The 20,864-nt window shown below is 43.6% G+C and overlaps 1 protein-coding gene across 1 annotated transcript in view; it reads right to left on the reverse strand.

The window, feature by feature from the left end:
- Window positions 1-337: 337 nt before the first annotated feature.
- Window positions 338-20,864, reverse strand: part of LOC104082695 (protein TANC2) — a gene marked incomplete at both ends in the record, with an annotated part of 73,623 nt that continues 53,096 nt past the window's right edge. Inside the window, 4 exons of the mRNA XM_009585917.1 lie at window positions 338-574; window positions 1,316-1,438; window positions 5,794-5,902; window positions 19,761-20,368. Coding sequence (XP_009584212.1) covers window positions 338-574; window positions 1,316-1,438; window positions 5,794-5,902; window positions 19,761-20,368 — 1,077 coding nt within the window. The remainder of the gene's footprint in view (window positions 575-1,315; window positions 1,439-5,793; window positions 5,903-19,760; window positions 20,369-20,864) is intronic.

Below are 20,864 nucleotides of genomic sequence, written 5' to 3' on the forward strand. Positions count from 1 at the left end.
AAAGAATGCTCTGTGCTGCAAAAGCAACGTTGCCATTTTAACCTCGTGAGGTTCAAGGACTTCTCCAGAACACCCTTCCGCAGGCCATCAGTGCAGACCTGAATTCCAGAATACTAATTACAGACTCTCAGGAGTTACTTAGCTTTGGTGTCAATGCGAGATTTTCAAAACCACCGCATTTTAGCAGAAAAGCCAACCCTCCGCAGCAGCATCCTGGCTTCACCTACTGGAGGATATTTTTTAGCGAGCGTTATGTATCCTGCCTGCAGCTTGTGCCTTGCCTTACATAAACGTGGGACAGTTTAAATCAGCTTTTAGAGGAACGTGGTCACTTTACCTTGGCCCGTTTCTTGCACAGCAGCACAACAATACTCAGAAATCCAGCAGCAGCTGCGTAGCCAAGGGGGGTCAGGCCACTTTCCGAAGCGGCATCTACATTGGCCCCAAACTCCAAGAGCAAAGCCACCATCTCTGTGTAACCCAGGTGAGATTGGACACACAAAATGGGGGCGTTGTTCAGAACTTCAGTCCGATAATTCACGTTTGCACCTCCTAAAATCAGCAACCGACTGACCTGCACAGGGAAAGAAGAGCTCCTGTTAGCCAAGCTTTATGGAGAGACATTAGTTTATTGTCAGGGCTACAACAGAATTTAAACCAGAACCCTTTGCACATTTCCAAGCAAACAGCAAAGGTCACAAAATGCCCCGTAAAAACACTTGCCAAATACACAGTCCCATTTTAGGCATTTTTGCCAGTATGGGAAGGAGCTGGGGCAAACATCCTTCCAGATGAAGGACAATTTGAAATCTGTGTCACTGTCTGAAATCCTTTCTGCTGTAGAGATGAAGTCACTTAAGTGAACAGTTTCATCCTTACCAATGCAAATGGGCACCTAGTGCCTGAACTAGCATGTGCCGTTGTGTTTGGTGTTGCCTCCGACTTAGTGCCTGTCTAAGCCAAAGCCCTTTACGGGGCTGTCAAATTTCAACACCAGTTGTCGCATCCCACATCTCTGGGGAGGAAAAACGCACGTGAACCATTTTGCAGAGGCGCAAATTCACTACTCACTCGCTGCAATTAAAAGGAGATCCCTGGTCAAAGCAGAAGAGTTGAGGGATCATCCCAGTTGGTAACAAAATCCCAACTGAACTGATGGCCTCTCCCCAGCTCAAGACGAATGCCCAGCAAGCTGCTCAGCACTGCCTGGGTAGGACCACTGCCACGGGCAGGCGGCTACAGCAAACACTCTACGCACGGTTACTGCGCATTGCTTGAGCTCTGAACCACCCCAGCTCTCCTCCTCCTCCAGTACCTTTATGTTTGGGGTGTAGAGATTTCTCAGAGATGCCAAAGCCATCGAAAGACCTTCAGTACTGTAGGAGATCCAAAGCCCTTGCAGGATAGAGGAAGATACCCCAACTTTTTTACTCAGCCCCTAAAAAAGAAAAGAGGACTTAGATGCAAGCTTACAAATATGCTCAATTACATTGGGCAGATCCTCCTGGGTCTTTGGACTTCAAAGAGTTTCAAGACACTAACAGCTATACACAGGATAACGTGACAATTTGCCACATCCGACCCTTGCAGTGAATTAATAAGCTTGTAGGAAGTAACTTGCAAATGTACTGTAGGCATCTCCAAGGTCTAGGAAAGGCAGGATTAAACTGTGAGCAACCTGAATCCATTCAACACCCTCAGAAAATGTCATGTAAGGAGCACAGCATGCTTCTTTTTTTCTTTTTTAATAAAGTACACATTATTTTGGCAGAACTGATTCACAAAGTTTCCTTATTATTCACACAGTTAAACTAGATGACAGTATCTGCTCACAGTCAGATAAATTAAGGAAGTCTCAATCACAGCCTAGAACAGTATTCCCATAACTCATACCAGACTGTTTCCAACCTTTCCGGCTGGTGTCCGTGATCAGGCTATATGTAATATATACAAGGTCTGACATCTTTTTCCAGGAACACTAACTGGCAGAGCACAGAACTGGTAAGCAAGTTTCTCCCCCTCCTATCGAAGGAGCAATAATCGCTCTGTAGCCAACAGACGGGAGCAAACGGCTTGATGGAAGATGAGAGGAATGGGTCTGCAACTCCAGCAACGAGCTTCGCTGCACGTTGTGCTCCGTTGTGTGATACGGGTACGCCCTATATGTTGCTGTTATGCTATCGATTTACCATTAAAGCCTGCTGTTTCCATGGAAACTGTACAGACATCTTTAATTCTGTTTTGATATGCAAACCCTGATTTCTACTTCCTTGCACACCCTGTGGTCATTTCTATCTGTGCAAAGCAGCAGGATCACGTTTCAGTTCGTAAGTCTTTTGTTTGACAGACTGACACGGGTGGTGTAGGGTGGTGGGATGAAAACCAGTAGCAAAAGGTAGGATTTGTTTCCTCTAAAGGAAGATGTGCAGGAACCATCATCTGAGCCCGCTGCTGGACTCAGCTGCAGACCTCTAATACCTACGTGTGAAAGATATTGTGAAGCATCGCACCAGCCATCAACAGATTTGTCACTTGAAACGGTTTTACCATAAAAAGAAGCAACAGATTAGACAAGCTCTTATAAATAACAACTCCATGTGCTTGTTTCCTTCAAAATTCAGGGAGCTAAATAGAGAAAAATATCTCTTGTGTTAAGAGGCAGAAAAAGAGCTCGGGAATTTTAGCCACCGTTAAATGCTGCTTTTGAAATGACACAATACAGGATGTTAGAGGTCAATATTAAATTTCAGTGAACTCAGTACAGTATAATTGGACAAATGGAAAATAATTTTATAATAAATGGTTAAAATAATTTAAAAATAGTTATAATACTATCAAACCCATAAATAAGCTGTTTGAATTACCAACAGGACCAAGGGAAAGAAAAGAATAGCCATCTGAAGATAATCACATATGCTGTAAAAATCTTAACTGCTGTATTAGAACATATATACTTAGATATTAGTGCAAGACATAAAAGATGACATTTATCCTTTAAAGAATAAATACATTCAACACCATTATCATTCAGTTGCTGAAACAAAACTGCATTATTTCTCATTTTACAGATCATCTCTTCCTTTTCTATTTCCCTTTTCTGCCTAGAACTGTAAAGCAGGTTGAATCCTTCAGCAAAAGCAAATCCCAACTTGACACAACATCAAACCAAAATACCATGAGTGGTTTCCACTTCACTGGGACCGTCCGACACAGGACCAAGGCATGGCCTGACCATGCACGTTTCATGTGATAACTTTGCCAACCCCACACAAGCCCAGTTTTCAAACAGGCTTGGTTTTCTCTTGTCCTGCACTCTTGTACTGTCAGCATCCTTCATTTCTAACTTATTGCTTCCTCTGCTATTTGGCCATTGGCACCTTCAACACAAGATCTTTATAAGGCTGTTTTTCAAGGAATATCAGACACTTATACATACTCGTAGCTGTCAAAGTGAGTGTTTCTGCCTGTAATTGTCATTACATTCTCAATCTGGGGACGAGGGACACCCATTTGTGGATTAATGACATTTTAGCTAACTAATTTAAGATGAAATTAAAGACTTCTCTTTGGTTGATTTGCAAAACATACATCAGCCTGAAGTTTGGGTCTTTTTGTATCATTACTGCACATTTCTCTTCTTGCCCTTTCATTCCATGCCAGGCTTTCCAAGCTGGGTTTCCATATGCTCCTGTTAAGACTGATAATTGCTTTAAAAGACTAAAACATTTGTACTTCCCCCCCGCCCGCCCCCCCCAAACTGTTTGAGGATGTTTGTGTTTAAAAAAGAAAACCAGCAGATCTCAGCCATCAAGCAAAGCAGGGAGCGCGAAAGCTTCTTTACACTATCTATCAGGTCATCTCCTTGTGTCTGTGCATCACTGATTTTTTATGCCTCAAAATTCCAAGTGTCCCATCATTACCTTGCACAATGTACTGGTGGATTCGAACCGATAGGGACTGGGGAAGGACAAGTATGTTTTCTGCACTGTTCAATCAAAGTTTGTCTCTATACCTACCTCTCAGTAGTCCCTGGCTGGACAAAATGCTTTAGCCCTGTTCTAATCCTCTCCTGGCTTCATGATGGGTAAATAAAATGGAATTACGATGGCATCAGGGCTCCACAAATACCTTCAAAATTCAGATCTTTGTGTCTGCGGAAAGCTGCTGCTATAATGTGATACTTCAGGAAAAACACACTGAATTGATGACCTGACATGCTCCCTACTTGGCAAAAAACCCATGCCATACTGGTAATGGCTTCAGCAAAAGATTGGACAGAATGAAAAGCTTCAATGGAAAAAAAACCGCTTGTTTAGAAACGAATACAGTCAGTAACAACAGGAAAAGGAGTCTGTGTACGTACTCTCAGAAATACTTTCTTAAAAGAATGCTCAAGATCTTAAACATGGCCTGCAATATTCCAGCTCAATGCCTCCTTCTAAAACTAATGCACCTATTGTTTCACCCAGTAAACACTCACAAATCCTCAGTAAACACTTGTTAAAAAAAGGAATAAAAATAAACCTATTCAAGGAAGAGCGAAAGACTAAGTTTTACAGTGTTTCTAATCCAGCTAATCCAAACCCTTTCAAAACTTTATAGTACTTCTCAATAACATACTGTTACGCTTATCTGTCACCGAGACATGCTATTCTTATTGCAGTGTTGCAAACCCAAGGATTTTGCCGAGTGATTAGAAACAGAAGGCTGTACTGACATTTTTCATATGCTAATTGGCATTTTCTACTATTGTAAATATTGCTCAATTAAATCTGGAATCTACAAGCAACTTGTCCACTTAATGAAAATTGTCATTTGCTTAGAGCCTGAAACCCTGTTATTTGTTTCTACCATGGAAGTGTGAAACGAAGAAGATTTGGGATCAGATTTAGATGCAAATGGCAGCTGAATAGTAAACTCACTGCTGAATTTGGCCTTGGGAACGTAATTCAAAATTTGAAAATTATACACTGATCTAGGGTTCTTCCCTTTGGCTCCCGCCATCGCGTTCCCAAACGAGGAGACTTTGCTGTTGTACCTGATGGTGAATTCAGCACAGGGAACTCAATAAATAAATCCAACAGGACTGACACAAGACACAAACTATCTGTTTGCTCTAGAAATACAGAGGTGCTAAAGTTCTTAAGTCTATAAAATCATATACAGATCAGATAAAAATATAGCCTCATTTTTACCAGTGTTAAGCACGCACAGATCCTAATACTTTTAATAAATTTAATAAATACTGTATTTCCTGTGACCTTACAAATCCATCCTCCCATTTCCACCTTCTGGTATACGGGCCAACGGGCAAAAGAGTGATACTTAATTTATGGGTCATATTGATGCTCACATCCAAGCTTGCCTTTTAATCACCCAGATCTTAAACGTCTGTGAAGAGTAAAACGGACCCACCGCCAGATTTTAAGGACCATCAGATCTTCACTTTACAACCTGAATTTTGGGTTGGATTCTTCAAAACCACTCCTTTTAAATTATTTGTTTTTTTCTAGATGTCGTTACAAGGAACTCATCTTACATGGGAAAAAACCTCTTATGATAGAATGGTAATTTTAGGTAAGGAGGCTATCTGCCGAATTTACAGTCTGAAGGACGGTTTAGTTTCAAGGATTTCTTATATACCATTGCCAATTTTCTAAAGCTCAGTCCTACACGCTTCAGCAGCCTGAAGCAATCACACTTCTTACAGCAACTCTAAAACAAGAAGAGACTGAACCCTGCCAGTGCAGCAAGGATGAGGTTGGCATAAGTCTTCATTTTAATTTTTGTTACCTTAAAAATATGTGCTTTGAGAATGTGATGTCCCAGTTCAATAGTTTGCTGTCGATTTAGTTTTCCTTCTTGACGGGAAAACCAGAAGGCAAGTAATGTGTGGCCACTCCTAAAATCAGAAGAAAGAGTATGTTAGTATTTGCTTGTTACATCGACAAAAGAACTTCTGACAACAATTTTTGCTCCTGCTAAGCCTTCAACCTCGTCCAGCTTTGGGAAACAGAGCTGGACTAATTCTCACTTGTAAACCACCAACTAATTGCATCCTTGATTATTGGTGATCACTGATAGCTCAAGAAAACCCAAACATTGTAGGACAGCAAAAATAAAACAATATATTTTCTACGAGCATATGTAAATTTGGAAACACTAGAGGTACAATTTCATGAAAGCTGAAGCGCTACTTTTATAGTCATTTTGCAGAGGAGAACTGTACTTTGAAAGCATGCCACCAATCCTGAAGTCATTAGAAAACGACGTATTTAAAATATCCACACTTTGAAAAAACGTCCTTTAAATGACAACTACATTCTCCACCCTGTAACACATCCTGCAGAGCAAAGCAACTTTATTTCCATGTAAAACTCCTTCTAAACACATTCTCCAGCTCTTTCAGTAATAAAGATGATTCTGGCAGCAACCTACCAGGTTGATAACCAAAGCACATTAACTGAGCTACACACAGAGCCCTGTTTGAGGCAAAACATAATAAAATAGACACTAACTTCCATCGCAAATGGTGATCTTTACTGACATTTTTAAACATACGCACTTCCAGCTTCTAACACCAAAAGTTCAGCGTGGCTGGGTCTTCTCAATCATGCGAGAAGCTGATTCTTCGTACACGCACAAAACACACGCAGTGCAAAACTGTGAAGTATTGCAAACCATTTCTGGATGAGATCGGCAAATACCTGGCCCTGCACGCGTGGACGCAACAGCAGGGATGCAGCAAGCTGGGGGGGGAGGCCAGCGAGGCTCCGCGCTTGGACCTCAGTGGTCTGGGGAGCTGCAGTTTGCTTGGTTTTGCCACCAGATTCATATTCCTCTTTAAGCCCCTGGGTACTCCCAAGGGAGGCCTTTTTAACCCACTTCATTTCTGGAACTAAATCAAAATGTGACTACAAGTAAAAGCAATCAAACCCCTTCAAGCCAAAGAAAATAAAATACGATATCAACCGTGGTTTTAAAAGGGCTTTTAAGGACAGGGACTGTTATTAAACTCATCACGATTTGGTAAAGCAGGAAAGTGCTCCGCGTGGCCAAATGGCAAGTAAATATTACAGAAGACAAGAAGTCTTCACAACGGTGGGGATTTACCAGCGCCATCTCCATCCAGGGAGAATGATTACCCGTCTCAAAATAAACTCAGAATAAAAGTGAAAGACTTGTAATGCTGCGGCCAGGTGTTTGGCAGGGTTTCCCCCAACCCCTGCCAATGAACCTCCTTTTGGACGGGTATTACACGGATTCATTTTAGCGGAGCCCGAGGACGCTTTGCCAGACCTCGTGGGACCGGTAGGATGTGGACATGTGCCCGCTGGAGGAGCAGGATGGAAAACAAAACGTCTTTTTCTTGCAAGGCAGGACTTGATCCCCAGGTCTTGATAGGTGAAAGAACACCGCACCCCATTTGGATGTAATAAAATAAACTCTTTCACTGGTGAGTAATTCTATTGTGCTTCTCTCCAAAATGCAATTAAATTTACAGAGGCACCATCAACTCAAATAATAAACTGTTGTCTGAAATGTTTTTATTGACTGATGGCACCCTTCATACTTAGGGTGACTTGAGCTGAAAAAGAAACTGAAGAAAAACTCTTTTTTTGCACGCTTTTGCCTGTCATGCTCCTCTCCACACCCTGTCCTGGCACATGGTGAGATGCCCACGTCAGGATCCCGCAGCTCCACGCTCCCCATCACTGGAGAAGGAGAAGCTCTTCCAGATGGTGACTCAGCCCATCAAGATGTAGCTCAGATGCCTCAGCTGAGTGCTTAAAATTAAGCAGGATGCCTGGTGCACAGGGCAGTGCCACCGATTTCCACGTGTCCGTGCTGTGAGAATTCTCCGTATAGCACCAACAGAAGGGACAAAACATAAAAAGCTGGGAAAACAGAAGGGCCTTGGAAGTGGTTGTAGCACCTTAAGTTATCTACAGCTTGTTGCCTTTCCTTCCTTTCGCTCTTCCCCTCTTTGTTCCCCATCTTTGGAGTGGGAGGAGAACATCAGGTCACATCCTTTTAAAGGAGACAAACAAATACATTTGCTCATTATGCCGATTAACCTCCGGGAATGCCCACGGAAAGGAGAAACAAATCAGAAGGAAACAAGTGACTATGAAACACAGCTTGAGGGTTGCTAGATACAGCTGCAAGTCAAGGAGCGCAGCAATTGCTAGATTTTATCCTTCCCTGTTCAGCCAGATTATGAAAACCTATAATCACTCTAATACACTCAATGCATCTCAATAGCTCATCAGATTCACAATGCTGCGCTTGTGGCTTGGAGAAGAGTCAATGCATTTACCTCCACTAAAAGGTTGGTGGTGCAAGTTCATTCTGAGCCGTCAGCTCATTTCCTTTCTGGGGAGAGTCGTCAGGCTGGCGATGACGAACCCCGGCTCTCTGCCCCAGGCCTGATCGCGGCTGCACAAGGGGACCCTGCAGCCACCCCGCTCCACCTCCATTTTTCACATCACGGAAGAGGCAATAATGCCGTTTGTTTGCTTGTTGAGCAGGGCTGATGGAAACCGCTTCGAAAACATTTGGGAAGGCTCTGAACAGAGCCGTAACTATATTAATCCTAAGCATACACTGAAGATCCAGAAACTTCTAATGTGCCTTTTCTTCGCAGCGAGAGATGAAGTGCAGTTCCCATCTGACACACGAGCCCAGGTTCCAGTTAGCTCCTAAATTGCTTTTCAGCTGCAGCTGGTAGGGTATTTACCTAAATTTAATTATATGCATGCTTTGGCTGTTATGAATAAGGCATGTATGAACTATTCCAGAATGAAGTACAGTATTCATGAGTAACACATTACCTCTGCAATGTTTCCCAGCCCTTGGCTTTGGGCTTGTTGATAAATACTTGCAGTCACTTGTTCTGTCAATGTTAATTGCATGCTAAACCAACAGCACAGGCTTTTTTTGCTTTTTTTCCTTTTTCTTTTTTTTTTCAATACAGCAAATGATGGCAGTAATGGTTTCTACATCAAGGAGCTCAGTTAAATGATTTGCTTTGAATTTCACCACTGCAGCATTTATCATCAGAGATTTTCCTATTTTTAATGTAAGATTTCTTTTTGTGAAAAATTAATAGCGCTGCCAGCTCAGCTCCGGCAGCCTTTGTCTGCTCTCGCAGGCTGCCTGTAGCGGCCAGGGGTGCCTGCCTGGATGCGCACATACATGTATATATAAAGACATAAAGACGAGACTTCATCCTTGCAAGCCCCTGCATAGCATGAACTAGTGCAGACATACAGCAGCTATAAGGAAGGCTAATGTAAGGCTATAGATGGGCACAAGGGGAGATGCTAGATGTGGTCCCTACACATCTGCTCCCTCATTCACCCAAAGCTGAGGCACGTATAGCTGTGGGCGCAGAGCAAGGCGATGCAGGGAGGTGGTACCTCGAGCACATCCCTCATCGTGCCCCCGTCTTTCGTGCCGCAGATGGAAGGGGACAAGGCGTCACTAATAAAATACCAGCGTGACCAAAGAGCTGCGATGGAGCATGGGGAAACACAGAAGAAAATATTGAAACCTCCCGGATCTGTGCTTCATCTATACTACTCTATCCCTCAGGCAAAGTAAGAGAGATTTTAAAGGGTGTAAAATTACTCTAGTGTTAAGGCGTTGCACTAACGGAGTAAAAGACGGGCAAAAAAATAAGTGAGAATCAGTCCCGTTTACTTCTGAACCTACTGAATCCAAATTCCCTGATTTATACCTGCACCTCCCTTCTTCCAGCTAATCCCATGAAACCATTCCAAAATCCAGGGATTTGACACTGTGCCCAGTGAATCTTCCACGAAATGTGTATTCGTATTTTATCAGCTCTGCAGAGTGCAATTTTATAACTTCGGCACAGAGAATAATGTCTGTTCTGACAAAGCCCGGAGCTCCTTCGCTTTCAGAAAGATGCCTGTCCAGGCTGCAGAAAGGCCAAGCTCAGCTCAGTGAGCTCCTCTTGAAGGATCATTTAACCACCAAAATCGATTTATTGATTTTTGTAACATAGTTTCCCTCTGATGTTATAACTGCGAATTAACTTGGAAGGAATCAGTATTATACAAGAAAATTCAAACAGAATAGGGAACGCTCTTAAGCACATGATATTTTTTCCTACAGAATTAAACACTGGTTTAATTTGCTGAGCTAACTGGGACAGCCAAGTTCAAAGCCAAGAAAAATCTTTCCATCCCTCGGGTCAGATCTCATTGCAGCGAGACAAGCTGTGGAGTATCTGACCAAAAACCATCACCCTGCCTAGAAGTAACTGAGGACACAGCAGTGGTGTGCTCCCAATCCTAGCTGCTTTAGGAAACTGCAGACACACTTCCCGATGAGCGGGACAAGAAACCTATGGTTGGTGCTTGCTTTCTTCACCCAACAGTTGTCTTATTTGCACTGACCCACTCATACTGTAATCACGACTGTTCACTACACAGAGGAACACCTAATGGCCTCAACCGTAAACTAGAAATCCATCATTCTGGGTATTAAACATGAGACTTCCAGGCTAAAAGGGGCTATACATGATTATCTAAGCTTACTTTTTTAGAGTGCAGATGATAAGGCTCAGTCCATACATCAATAGGTGCATGGGTTAGACTTGCAAACCAAGTCCAGTCCAGCTAAGGCTCAACCCATGCCTCAACAGACGCATGAGCCACAGACTTGCATACCAAGTCCAGCAGCCCGGTTTCACTGAAGCAGGTCTCTTAGAAAGACATCCGATCATAATTTGATATTTCAACCATGATGTTATTGCTGCCAAGCAGAAGTGCTAGACTGACTGTTTCTGGTTTACAGGAGACAAAGCATTGCACAAAAAAATCCATATCCAGTCATCATCCTAACTCTTAGTGCTTTGTTACCATTCCCCGCGGCCTCATGTAGTCTAAGCAGTAAAAGCAGCAAAACCATGATTTGTGTAAAGGAGAGCTAAAGAATTGCACGAACCACTCCGTGAGCGTTTGAAAAGCAGAAATGGAATCACTTAATGGCATCTGGCCTATCCTTAAGTGCAATTTTAATTTAAGTAACAGCATCTTGGCAATGGAGGACTTAAAAGTTTCTGACATCTCATAAAATCAATAGGCTCACTGGATGTTTCTTCATTGCCAGGGTGTGACTGAACACCAGTAAAACCAATACCATCTGCAAGCTGCAATCCTGTTCGCATCTAGAGGGACGTGCTCGAGAAACACAAGCTCCAAATGCAGCCAGCGCTGCCCTGCCCCACGTCCTTGGCCGCAGGCAGGCAGGGGAGGCCGATCGAGCGAGCGCGAGACGCAGCCAGGAGAGGAAGAACAGTAGTTAACAAGATCTGCAGCATTAAGAGATGCTTTAGAGCATTTGTGCTTAATGACTCCTAATTTTGAATGAGCTGGAAAGCTCCTTACTCCTCCGGTGTGGTATTAACAGCATCCACAGCCGTATCATTCAGGTGGAATGGTAATTCAGGTTATCAAGTAACTTTCAGAGATGCAATAGCAATAACCTCATTGACGCAGCTCAGCTGAAACTGAGACCATGCTGCAGACCGGCTCGCAATCCCCGTCTCATGTTTACTTCTCAAGGCTGTCTATTAAAAATTCCATAGGTACTAACCCATGTTTTATCAAGGACGGGGAGTGCATACCTCAGGTTATGTTACACACTTGTCGATCACAGAGAAGGAGTTCGTCTGTAGTTTATCCGAGATAATAGAGCTGCATCCGTGTCAGGAGCGGATCCTGGAGAACCTCTACACTACATGAAACAATGGCAGTTGGGCAGCGGGAACTGCCAAGAGAAGCAGCGAAGAGGAAAACCAGACAACTCTGATGGCACCCTTCAGACTTAAGGTAACAGAAGATACTTACAGTGATTTAAAAATATAGAACAAAAAAGGAAGGATAAAGGAGAGAAAAAAGCACTTCCAAATGCTTACAGGCCCTGACTTAATGAGATTTAAAAAAAACAGATCCAGAGAGTAAAGATGCAATTCCCTTGTCTGCGTTCAGTTCACGAGACTTTTCAGAAAATCTGCTGGTTGCCAGGAACAGATTACTTTACATTCAGAGAAAAGAAGCGTTGTCCAAGAGCAGTGTGAAAAGACTGCTGGCGTATTTAATAAATATGTTAGATGGGTAAAATGAGTAACAGCATCTTTCAGTAAGCTCTCCAGTGACTATATAGTTAACATACAGAGAAGATCTCAAAAGACCAGCCGTGATACACTTTCTGTTCTCATTCAACCTGACGTAGTTTAAAATATATCGGGTTAGAGAAGAATGGGGAATGTGATTTGGAAGTGCTTTAATGCCTCTTTGACCAGGAGTAAATGACCAGGTAAGAAGCAAAATGGAACAAAGTCAGGGCTACTCTCTCCTGAACTGTTGGAAGATGGCTTTGCTCCATAAGTGGGTCTTAAGATTTGAAGAATGAAATAACAGGAAGAAATGAAGCAACATTTCTTTCTTCGGTCAGCATTGATATTGCCTCCGATTAACTCCACTTCTCTCTTCTCGGTGGCTCAGTGCCACAGAATGGATTATTCTGTGAATATTTTCTTCCAACTAGATGTGAAAGTGGTACAGCATACAGAAGTTTACAGTGCAGAAGAAAAAGAAAAGATTTTATGAGGACAGTAACTCAAGACACTAAATATATTCAAAACCCCCTCTGCATCCGAATGCTTAGGTTGCATGTCTAATGAGCCCGTTAAAACAAGCTGCTCTACCAACGTCCTTTATGGTGGCAGCGATCACATCTGCTCTCCACCTCATCTGTCATGATTTATAATCGGTCTCCCATTTCTCCTCTTCTCTTCCAACCGATGCTGCAGCCCTGCCCTGCCCAAATTTCAGAGGAAAAACCTGCAGCTAAGCCACTTCACGGCTTCACTAGACACAGAGCCATCACATGAATGAGTTCAAGTTTCCTTCCCTTCCGCGTGCACCCTGTCCTGAATCCCGTATTACACAAGCATTGGCTTCTGATGCTCAGAGAAGTCCCCGTTACAGCTGCCCAACTTGCTACCAACGGCTTTAATAATTTATTTTTTAGCTCTGTATTTCTGCATGAGATTAGAGTTAACATCTAGAGATGTTGGTGACGTGGATACTTGCAAAAAAGAGCTTTCCTACATTCATTTTGTTGAGCTATTGCCCATTGTTTTTACACTTCAAAATGTACTAGGTTTACAAGTCATGGAATCAGAAAACTATTCTGGAAGTCATATGGGAAGCCTGCAAGTTGTATTCTCAGAGTCAGCACTCCATCAGGTCTCCACCGCTTGGTGAACAGATTGTGTTTGCCCCTCCAATTAACTGGAGGACATCATGATGGATTCATCTTTGTGATTCAAAAATATGGCACACACTACGGTCCGCCTGAGGAGTGAATTAAAAGAGCAAGAAACATTGTACTGTTGTTCTTATGCTATGGGTATAAAGGAAGCCCTGCCCCAAACCACAGGTAAGCCACCGCTTTCACCACACGTGAGTGAGACACTTCTGCCAAAATCAGAGCTGTGGAAATGATCTTAAAACACCAGATCCCATGGTGATTTGGTAATTAATTATACTAACTCAGCACAGGCCTTGCACAAGTGCAGACGACTGGACAGCAGGCTGGGCAAGGACAAATATTGACCTCATGTATTTTGGTGACATGTGGCATCCAGCCCACAGCTCGAGACGGCGAAACAACAAATTACAACATATCCCTCCTGGTTCTGCTGACGCACCAAGTGCTGGCACGTACCTCTACCTGGGGGCACTCAGAAAAGCCCAGTGTGAGCTACAATACGCACAGAGCTAAAAGACTGGCACTCTGGAGCCATGAAAAACACATTAAGAGAGGTAATTCCAAGGGTAAAGCAATGCTAAATAATAATGGAAGCAGCGCTCAGCTCCCCGCTGCACCTTGAGAGCTGGGGTTGCTACTGACTGCCGACCGCTCGTGAAAATCTGATTATTTCACCTCCATCCTCACTAGCGGGCACTGCATTATTTTTAATTTTCTGCATAAGTATATAAGGGATCCAAATAAATCCTAAACCCATTATTTTGTCTCACCTTGAATTCAAATAGCACCTTTGCTTCGCTCAGTAAAATCCATCCCACATGAATGCAGAGAAAACACTTAAGACATAGCCTGAGTTTTGGTGAACACTTGAGCATTTCAGCTAACAATAAAGCAGAGTGTATTTTAAAGAGCTTTTCAGAATTTTATAAGAGAGGAAGAAAGTCAAATAATCCATGCACCATAATGACAGTGAGCTACGTATGGAGGAGCTAACTGTGGGTAATTTTTAAGAAGCTGATGCGTAATGTAAGGACTCACCCCCCATTAAAAGCTGTTTGTTGTATCCCTGAGTTTTTATAAATATAATTTTCACCGACTTCTTTTCCTCCGAACTTTCTAAATTAATTATCTTTTGACTGGGGATTGTTATTCGTCAATCTGATTAAGCATTCCATCAAAATGAAAAAAAAAAAAAAACCAACCTTATTTTTTTGTAATGTATACACTCTATCATTTTGCTGGGTGATATATAAAAACCATTAATTTTATGTAGGAAATGTCTCCACTTGCAGCATGCCTCCCGAGAGAAAAAGGAAAATGCAAAATACCTACACTGTATTGTATTAAATGACAGCTCTGCTAGAAACCATGGCAACTCAGCGTGTTGGATTAGAGATGCATACTCCTGTTTGGATCGCTCCTCATGCTAATCCACGCAGGGTGCCTTTATTTGGGGTTTCAGGGACTGGGACAGATTTGGTTTGTGGATGTAGAAGAAGAGGGAATTGATGAGGAGATGCCCTCAACCTCAACGATGGAGCCATCAGTAGTTCTCTCTGATTATTTTTTTTTTATATCCCTGATTATTAGGTATCTTCTACTATAGTCAGTGAGCTGCCTGATGAAGTCCTGGTGCGCTGAAGAGAACATCTCTTGCAGAGTATCGATTCCTCACGCGGTATTTCCAAGCTCAGGTTTCAGAGCCCGATCAGCCCAGCAGTGCCATCGCTGAACAAGGCACCAACACTCTGACTTCGAGAGATGCCAAATGCCTGCCGGGTCTCTCTCCGTACCTGAGCATTCAGCTTTTCTGGAAACCCAGCCACAGATGTTCGCGATTTCAGACTAACGCCGCATCTGCAGTATCCATGAGAACAGCTCTGCATCTCCGTGCAGTGAAAACATCCTGCGCACAGCAGGATATTCCTCCAAGTTCTCTACCAGGACACTCTCCTCCATCATCACGCCAGTGACTGCTGTCGTCGCCGCTCTCGCTCTTCTTACGGAAGGAAAAAAAGCTTCTGTCCCCATCGTATGGTAAACCACAGAGTAAGTGCAGTTAACCAAACATCTGTGCAACAGCAAGGAGCCAGAAGCAGAACAGAGCCTTTGTCATGTTAAGGAACAGTTTAATTTCTGCAGCCAAAAAGCATTTTTCGTTATGCTTACTTGCAGACTGGCCTTAATAAAGCCCAGCTCAGCAGAGCTTCTGCTCTGCCTATCCAACACCACAGTGGGAGAAACACCTTGGGCTGCACTTCCAGAGTTCAGCAACCAGGAGCAAGCCTACCCCGAAGGCACCACCTCTGCAGCTTCCCATCTTCTCCGAGTCCCAGCCCGGTGCAGGTCACCTGCCGGGAGCGGCATGTCCATGCCTGGGCGAGTCACCCTGGACTGCCCTCCAGGCAGCGGAGCGGGACGGGTATGGGATTCAGCTCATCCAAGTCAACGGCTATAAGAGGCCAGATGAATCGCTTCAAGTATTAAAGGAGATCTGAGTGACTGCCCGAGGAACAGACGCGTGGATTGCAAGCATCTAAAATTAGGTGAGATGAATCCAAGCCAGAGGTGAAGCGCTTTTGGTGAAGCTCTAAATGCTTCATTTTGCTAAAGTCCCGTGGATGCTGGGAAGTTCCCTGAGCAGAGCAGACAAAAAGCCTGTTTCTACCCTGCTCCAGAGTGAGTGGTGACAATAGGGGACACACCACCAGCACGCACGATGTTGGGTGGTCCAGTGCCACCCTGAGAAGCAAAAGCCCAAATTAATACAGTTATATGCGTGCAACAATATAGACAGTAACTTCTTCCTTCCTTGGTTTTCCTGTGCAAGACAAGAAAATCTGTGAACCTTCCTCAACACCCCGTGTATTGGTTAGAAGAGCAGCCTGGACAGAGTCATCTCATCCAATTTTATTTGTCAATACTGGAGATATCTCCTGGGGAGCCCGTCACCCTGAGCTCCCTTCATAAATCAACAGGAGGAGACGCTTCCCAGGCACTCTTCATCTGACCTATTTTAGCCTTTTAGCTCATGATGAAATGAATCATTTTTATTTTTCTCCTCTGACTATAAAGCAAGTCTAGACAAGTAACTCAGATGTTGATACTTAAATCTGGATAGAGTAATTTCACTTCTGGGGTCCGTCTCTGACTACAGCTCTTTTACTGCCTTGCCAGGGCAAATCACTTCACTTCTGTCTCTCTCACAGTCCCTTCAGCAGCAGCACAGGGATAAAACATTTTATTAGCGTTGTAAAAGCATGGAAAATAATTGCATGGAAGTCTCTGATTAAGTCTAGGCAGAAAACAGCAGAGCATTATAACAGAATTTGGGTTAAGAAATACAAGGGTAAGAGTGAACATACACTAATAACCACTTTCTCCACGCACCAGTCACAAAGAATTGGGTCTTTCCTTAAAATGTTTTATGTTATTTGTCAACTAAGACGCTTGGTTAATAGTGCTACACTGACAGGCTGGGAAAGTCATCACTGCAATGCTGGTTAAACGCTCTGGCAAATGCTTTTTTGGTGCCCTGTTATTACAAAATGGTGGCTGCTGGAGGGGTTGCCGTGTGGGAGGGCCTGCAGCGATAGCGTTCCCCTTCAGTGCCACTTAGCCTTTGCTTTGGGCAGCAAACGCACGGTGAGTATTCGAAGAAGAGGGTTAGCATCTCAACAGGCTAACACAAAAATCTGGAGGATGGAGATCTGCTGTTATCTTAAAAGCGTAGAAAAATGTGGTAATTTCTGAACATTGTGTTCTTCCTCTCTCCTCTTTTCGGTGCTTCCAAGAACATGGGAACTCACTCTCATTAACGAAATGAGGAAGATTACCCCAGCTGCAGCGCCATGGACACGAGGCCCATTATCCCAATTTCCTTTGTAACGTCCTCACACCTGGACACTCTGTCAGGGTAAGTCAATTAAAACCAGCTTCACAAAACTACATTTCACTTCAGATCTCTTCTCCTGGGGAAAAAAACAGTCTCAGCAACCTGACGTTACGTATCGACATGGCAAGGTCAACAAGCTTCACGTGAACGGTGCACTTCTGCAACGCTGGACGATGAACTCGGGGAGTGGTCAATACAGTTGCCATGCCTTCTCAATTCCCAAGCGAGCAGAAAGACATCAAACTGGCTGTGAACAAACCAGACGCAGGCAAATTTTCATAGGCTACTCCTATGAGCTCCGTCAGTGGCAAGCTGTGCTTCTTTTAGAAGAAATAAAATGAAAAATCATTACTTATCTTAATCGTCGCTAAGGGTTTACCATGCTGAGTTCAACATCTCAATATGAGCTCTTCCCTGAGAGCTGGACAGGAGGATTTTGAGGAGCGCAATAACTGAATCTCAGGGGGTCCAGTCTATTAATCACTGAAATGTATCCTGTTTCATTATCTACCATCAGAGTATAATGCAATTAGTGCACATTATACATTAGAGATATTTATTGGTCCTCCAGAACGTATGGACTCACACTCAAGGCAGTGGGAGCCCGTTATATGCATTGCAACTTCTTTTTTGCCAGTGGCAAGGAGCTGAGTCGGGTTAGCTCTGCAGGGATTCCCTACTCACAAAGAGTATGAGCGTTCCCCGTACACTTTAATTTATCACGTGAAATGGCACGTACGGGATGAAAAGTGATGCCTGAAAGTCTCCTGAATGGTCTGGAAAGCGGCGCGATGTGTTCGTGATGTTCGTGAAAGACAGCACCAAACCCGAACCCTGAGCAGAGATCTATCACATCGCTGGTGACTTGTCGAGCAAATACGGGCTGATTTGTGCCTTCGTGCTAAAATCACACGCGGTTGCATGCCTGGTTTCGGCGCAAAACCACATAAAATGCAGCATGTTTGAATTTCATTCTGAATTCTGAGAACGCCCTTACCCATTGCTGTGAGAATGAAGAGGAGTATTTCTGGACCCAGAGGACCAAAGCCCCCGCCGTTACCTAGCCGTATGCATTGCTACCACCGCAGCACCCAGCACACACGGGTGTTTTACCCACCAGGTAAGCATCCTGCACCTTAATTTTCTTTTCGTGGTAACGAAGGAAAGTAGCGATTTTTCCGAGTTGCTCTCGCTATGGTTCGTTATGGCAAATGCTGTGTGATTAGTGATAATTGCCAGGCACGCTGGCTGCCGTCCCTGCGCCCGGCTGACGACAAGCTCTCTTACAGCCAGGCCAGCCAAAACCACAGGGGCTAGCCAAAACCAGTAGCGCCGGGTACTAGCAACTGGGAGGGAGAAAGCTCTCAGCTCCATAGGCGTAAGCGCCACACAGGCATTGCAAACAGGGTGGAAAAGCATTAGGCAGTGACAAGCACTTAATGCCTCTGAGGAAGGATATTATATCAATCAATGTTAGTTATTTAAAGACACCTGCTGCTGTGAGATGCTTTACAAAGGGTTCGCTCGATAGGACTATTGTGCAGAACCTACTAAAACAGAGAAGATGCCTGTTGGGAGGAGCTATATAGTATTTTTCTACTGCAGCCTGTTTACCACAAAATTTAAAGTGGTAAATTACTCTGACATTGCTAACAGCTACAGCTGCTTTCATCACCCAGGTTGCTACTTGGTTCCAGCAGATACCATCATATTTTCTTCAGACTGACCGTAGGGTCTGGGAGATGCACTGACACGGCCCTGAATCCAAGTGTTTTCCTGATTTTTATAATCATATTTTAAGAAATGGGCAGGCCGAATGGAGCAAAGCTTATGGGGACAAACTACACTAGAATTACAGTCAAGAGTGTCTGTTTCCACTCTTCAGTAGAAACAAAGATAACATTGTTAACAGTGATCATTGGGTTTAGAGAATATAAATCTAACCATGATTAAATTCTGTTCCTGTGAGCTAAGCCAGGAACTCAGCTGCTATCAGGACAGAGATTATGGATGCATTTACAGTCCAAAATTGCTGGAGCCTGATTCTGTTCCTTATTTCGCTTTCAAAAGGACATTTAGTAGGACTACGAGGAACACAACTTCAAAAAGAAGCCAACTGCAAAAGACATATCCACGCTGTTCATCCTTTATCTCCTTATCGTCTACTTCACGTGGTTTTGGTAACTTTGGAGAAAGGGAGGATGATTCCCTTTCTCCAGACTGAGTCGGCACAAATAATCTGCCGTAATGCAGACATCCCTGGTGATGCCTGTATGGGAGCTAGTCAACTTGGGGCCTTCTGAGGAACAGCTGACTCATTCTGAAGATGACTACTAGGTTTGCTGGGTCAGTTGTGTGCCCAGGGGATGCTTATTTCTTTCCATGACCAACATAAAGATCTAAGGTGACTAGTACAGATGTAGAGATCTACAATGCAGACAGACCAAAGTCAGGTGAGATGCATCTATGTCCAACCTTCTAAAATGAAATGATTCAGATAATAGCATGAGATGAACACATTCGTAAACTCTGATTTCTCAGAGCGTTTGCTTACCTAGGATCACAAAGAAACTTGGTCTTTTCACCTTCTTCTCTCCAAATAAGCCATTCTCGGAAAGAGGGATGAACAAACATTCGCGTCATATCTCTACGTTTGATAAGAAACATAGAAAGGTTCTCCATCCTCTGCTGAAAGTCATCCCACTCCAAAGTGCCCTCAATGTTACCTGCATTAATGGCCTGAAAAATATGTTCATCTGTTAATGGATGCAGAGATGCCACTGCCACATTCAAGAGAGGCATAACCCGATCAAAGGAAGACTGCGTTGGGAACTTCATATTGCACTGCAACAGGTAAACTTCTGACAGAGACACTGGGACTACTTTGTAGCTGGAGCTTTTTAGTACTAGGTATCCTTTCTCTATGAGATCAAAAGTGAGTTTTAGGTACAGATAGGACCCTTGGCTCAAGGTCTTGAGGTGAGAACTGAGTTTGCCAAACGTAGTGTTGTCCATTTTGCCGTTAAGCGAGATGTTGTTCTGGATCTCCGAGCTGCTGTGTATCCGATGAAGGATATATGCCTGCAGGTCCTGGTCTATGGCTTCATTCTCTTCCAGTCTATCCAAAAATATTCTGTGGAAGGGCAACAGCTTAATTATTTCCTACAAAAAAAAAAAGAAAAAAAAAAAAGGATACTCATGCTGGCAGTGTTTATTATTCATTAAGTAAACTTAATTCATATTACAATAGCACCTTTGAGACTCCTTTAAGACCTCTTCCATCAGGGCAAGCACACAAGATGGCAGTTTGTGCCCTCAGGACCTCACAATCTCATCTATAATCAAGGAGGTTGCGTGGGAAACATGACTGAAATAAAAATGAAGGACACTGTTCCTAATACCGCATCCATGGAAAGGGCTGGAAAATTCACACAGAGCAGTGCCCTTGTTATTCCTACCCCAGCCCAACCACCTATCGACATGCCACCCCTTCTGCTGTCATGTCCAAGGGAACGGACAACCAGATGACAGATCTGAGGCCAGAAGAAATTTTGCTGAAGCCGAGCTAAGTACCTCCCCAGGAGTGTGCTCCCGTATCGCAGAGCTGCTATTAACAGAGAAACGCACGAAAACATCAGGACAGATAATAGCGAGTATT

This window comes from Fulmarus glacialis, unplaced genomic scaffold, assembly GCF_000690835.1.
Source record: "Fulmarus glacialis isolate BGI_N327 unplaced genomic scaffold, ASM69083v1 scaffold251, whole genome shotgun sequence".
NCBI lineage: Eukaryota > Metazoa > Chordata > Aves > Procellariiformes > Procellariidae > Fulmarus > Fulmarus glacialis.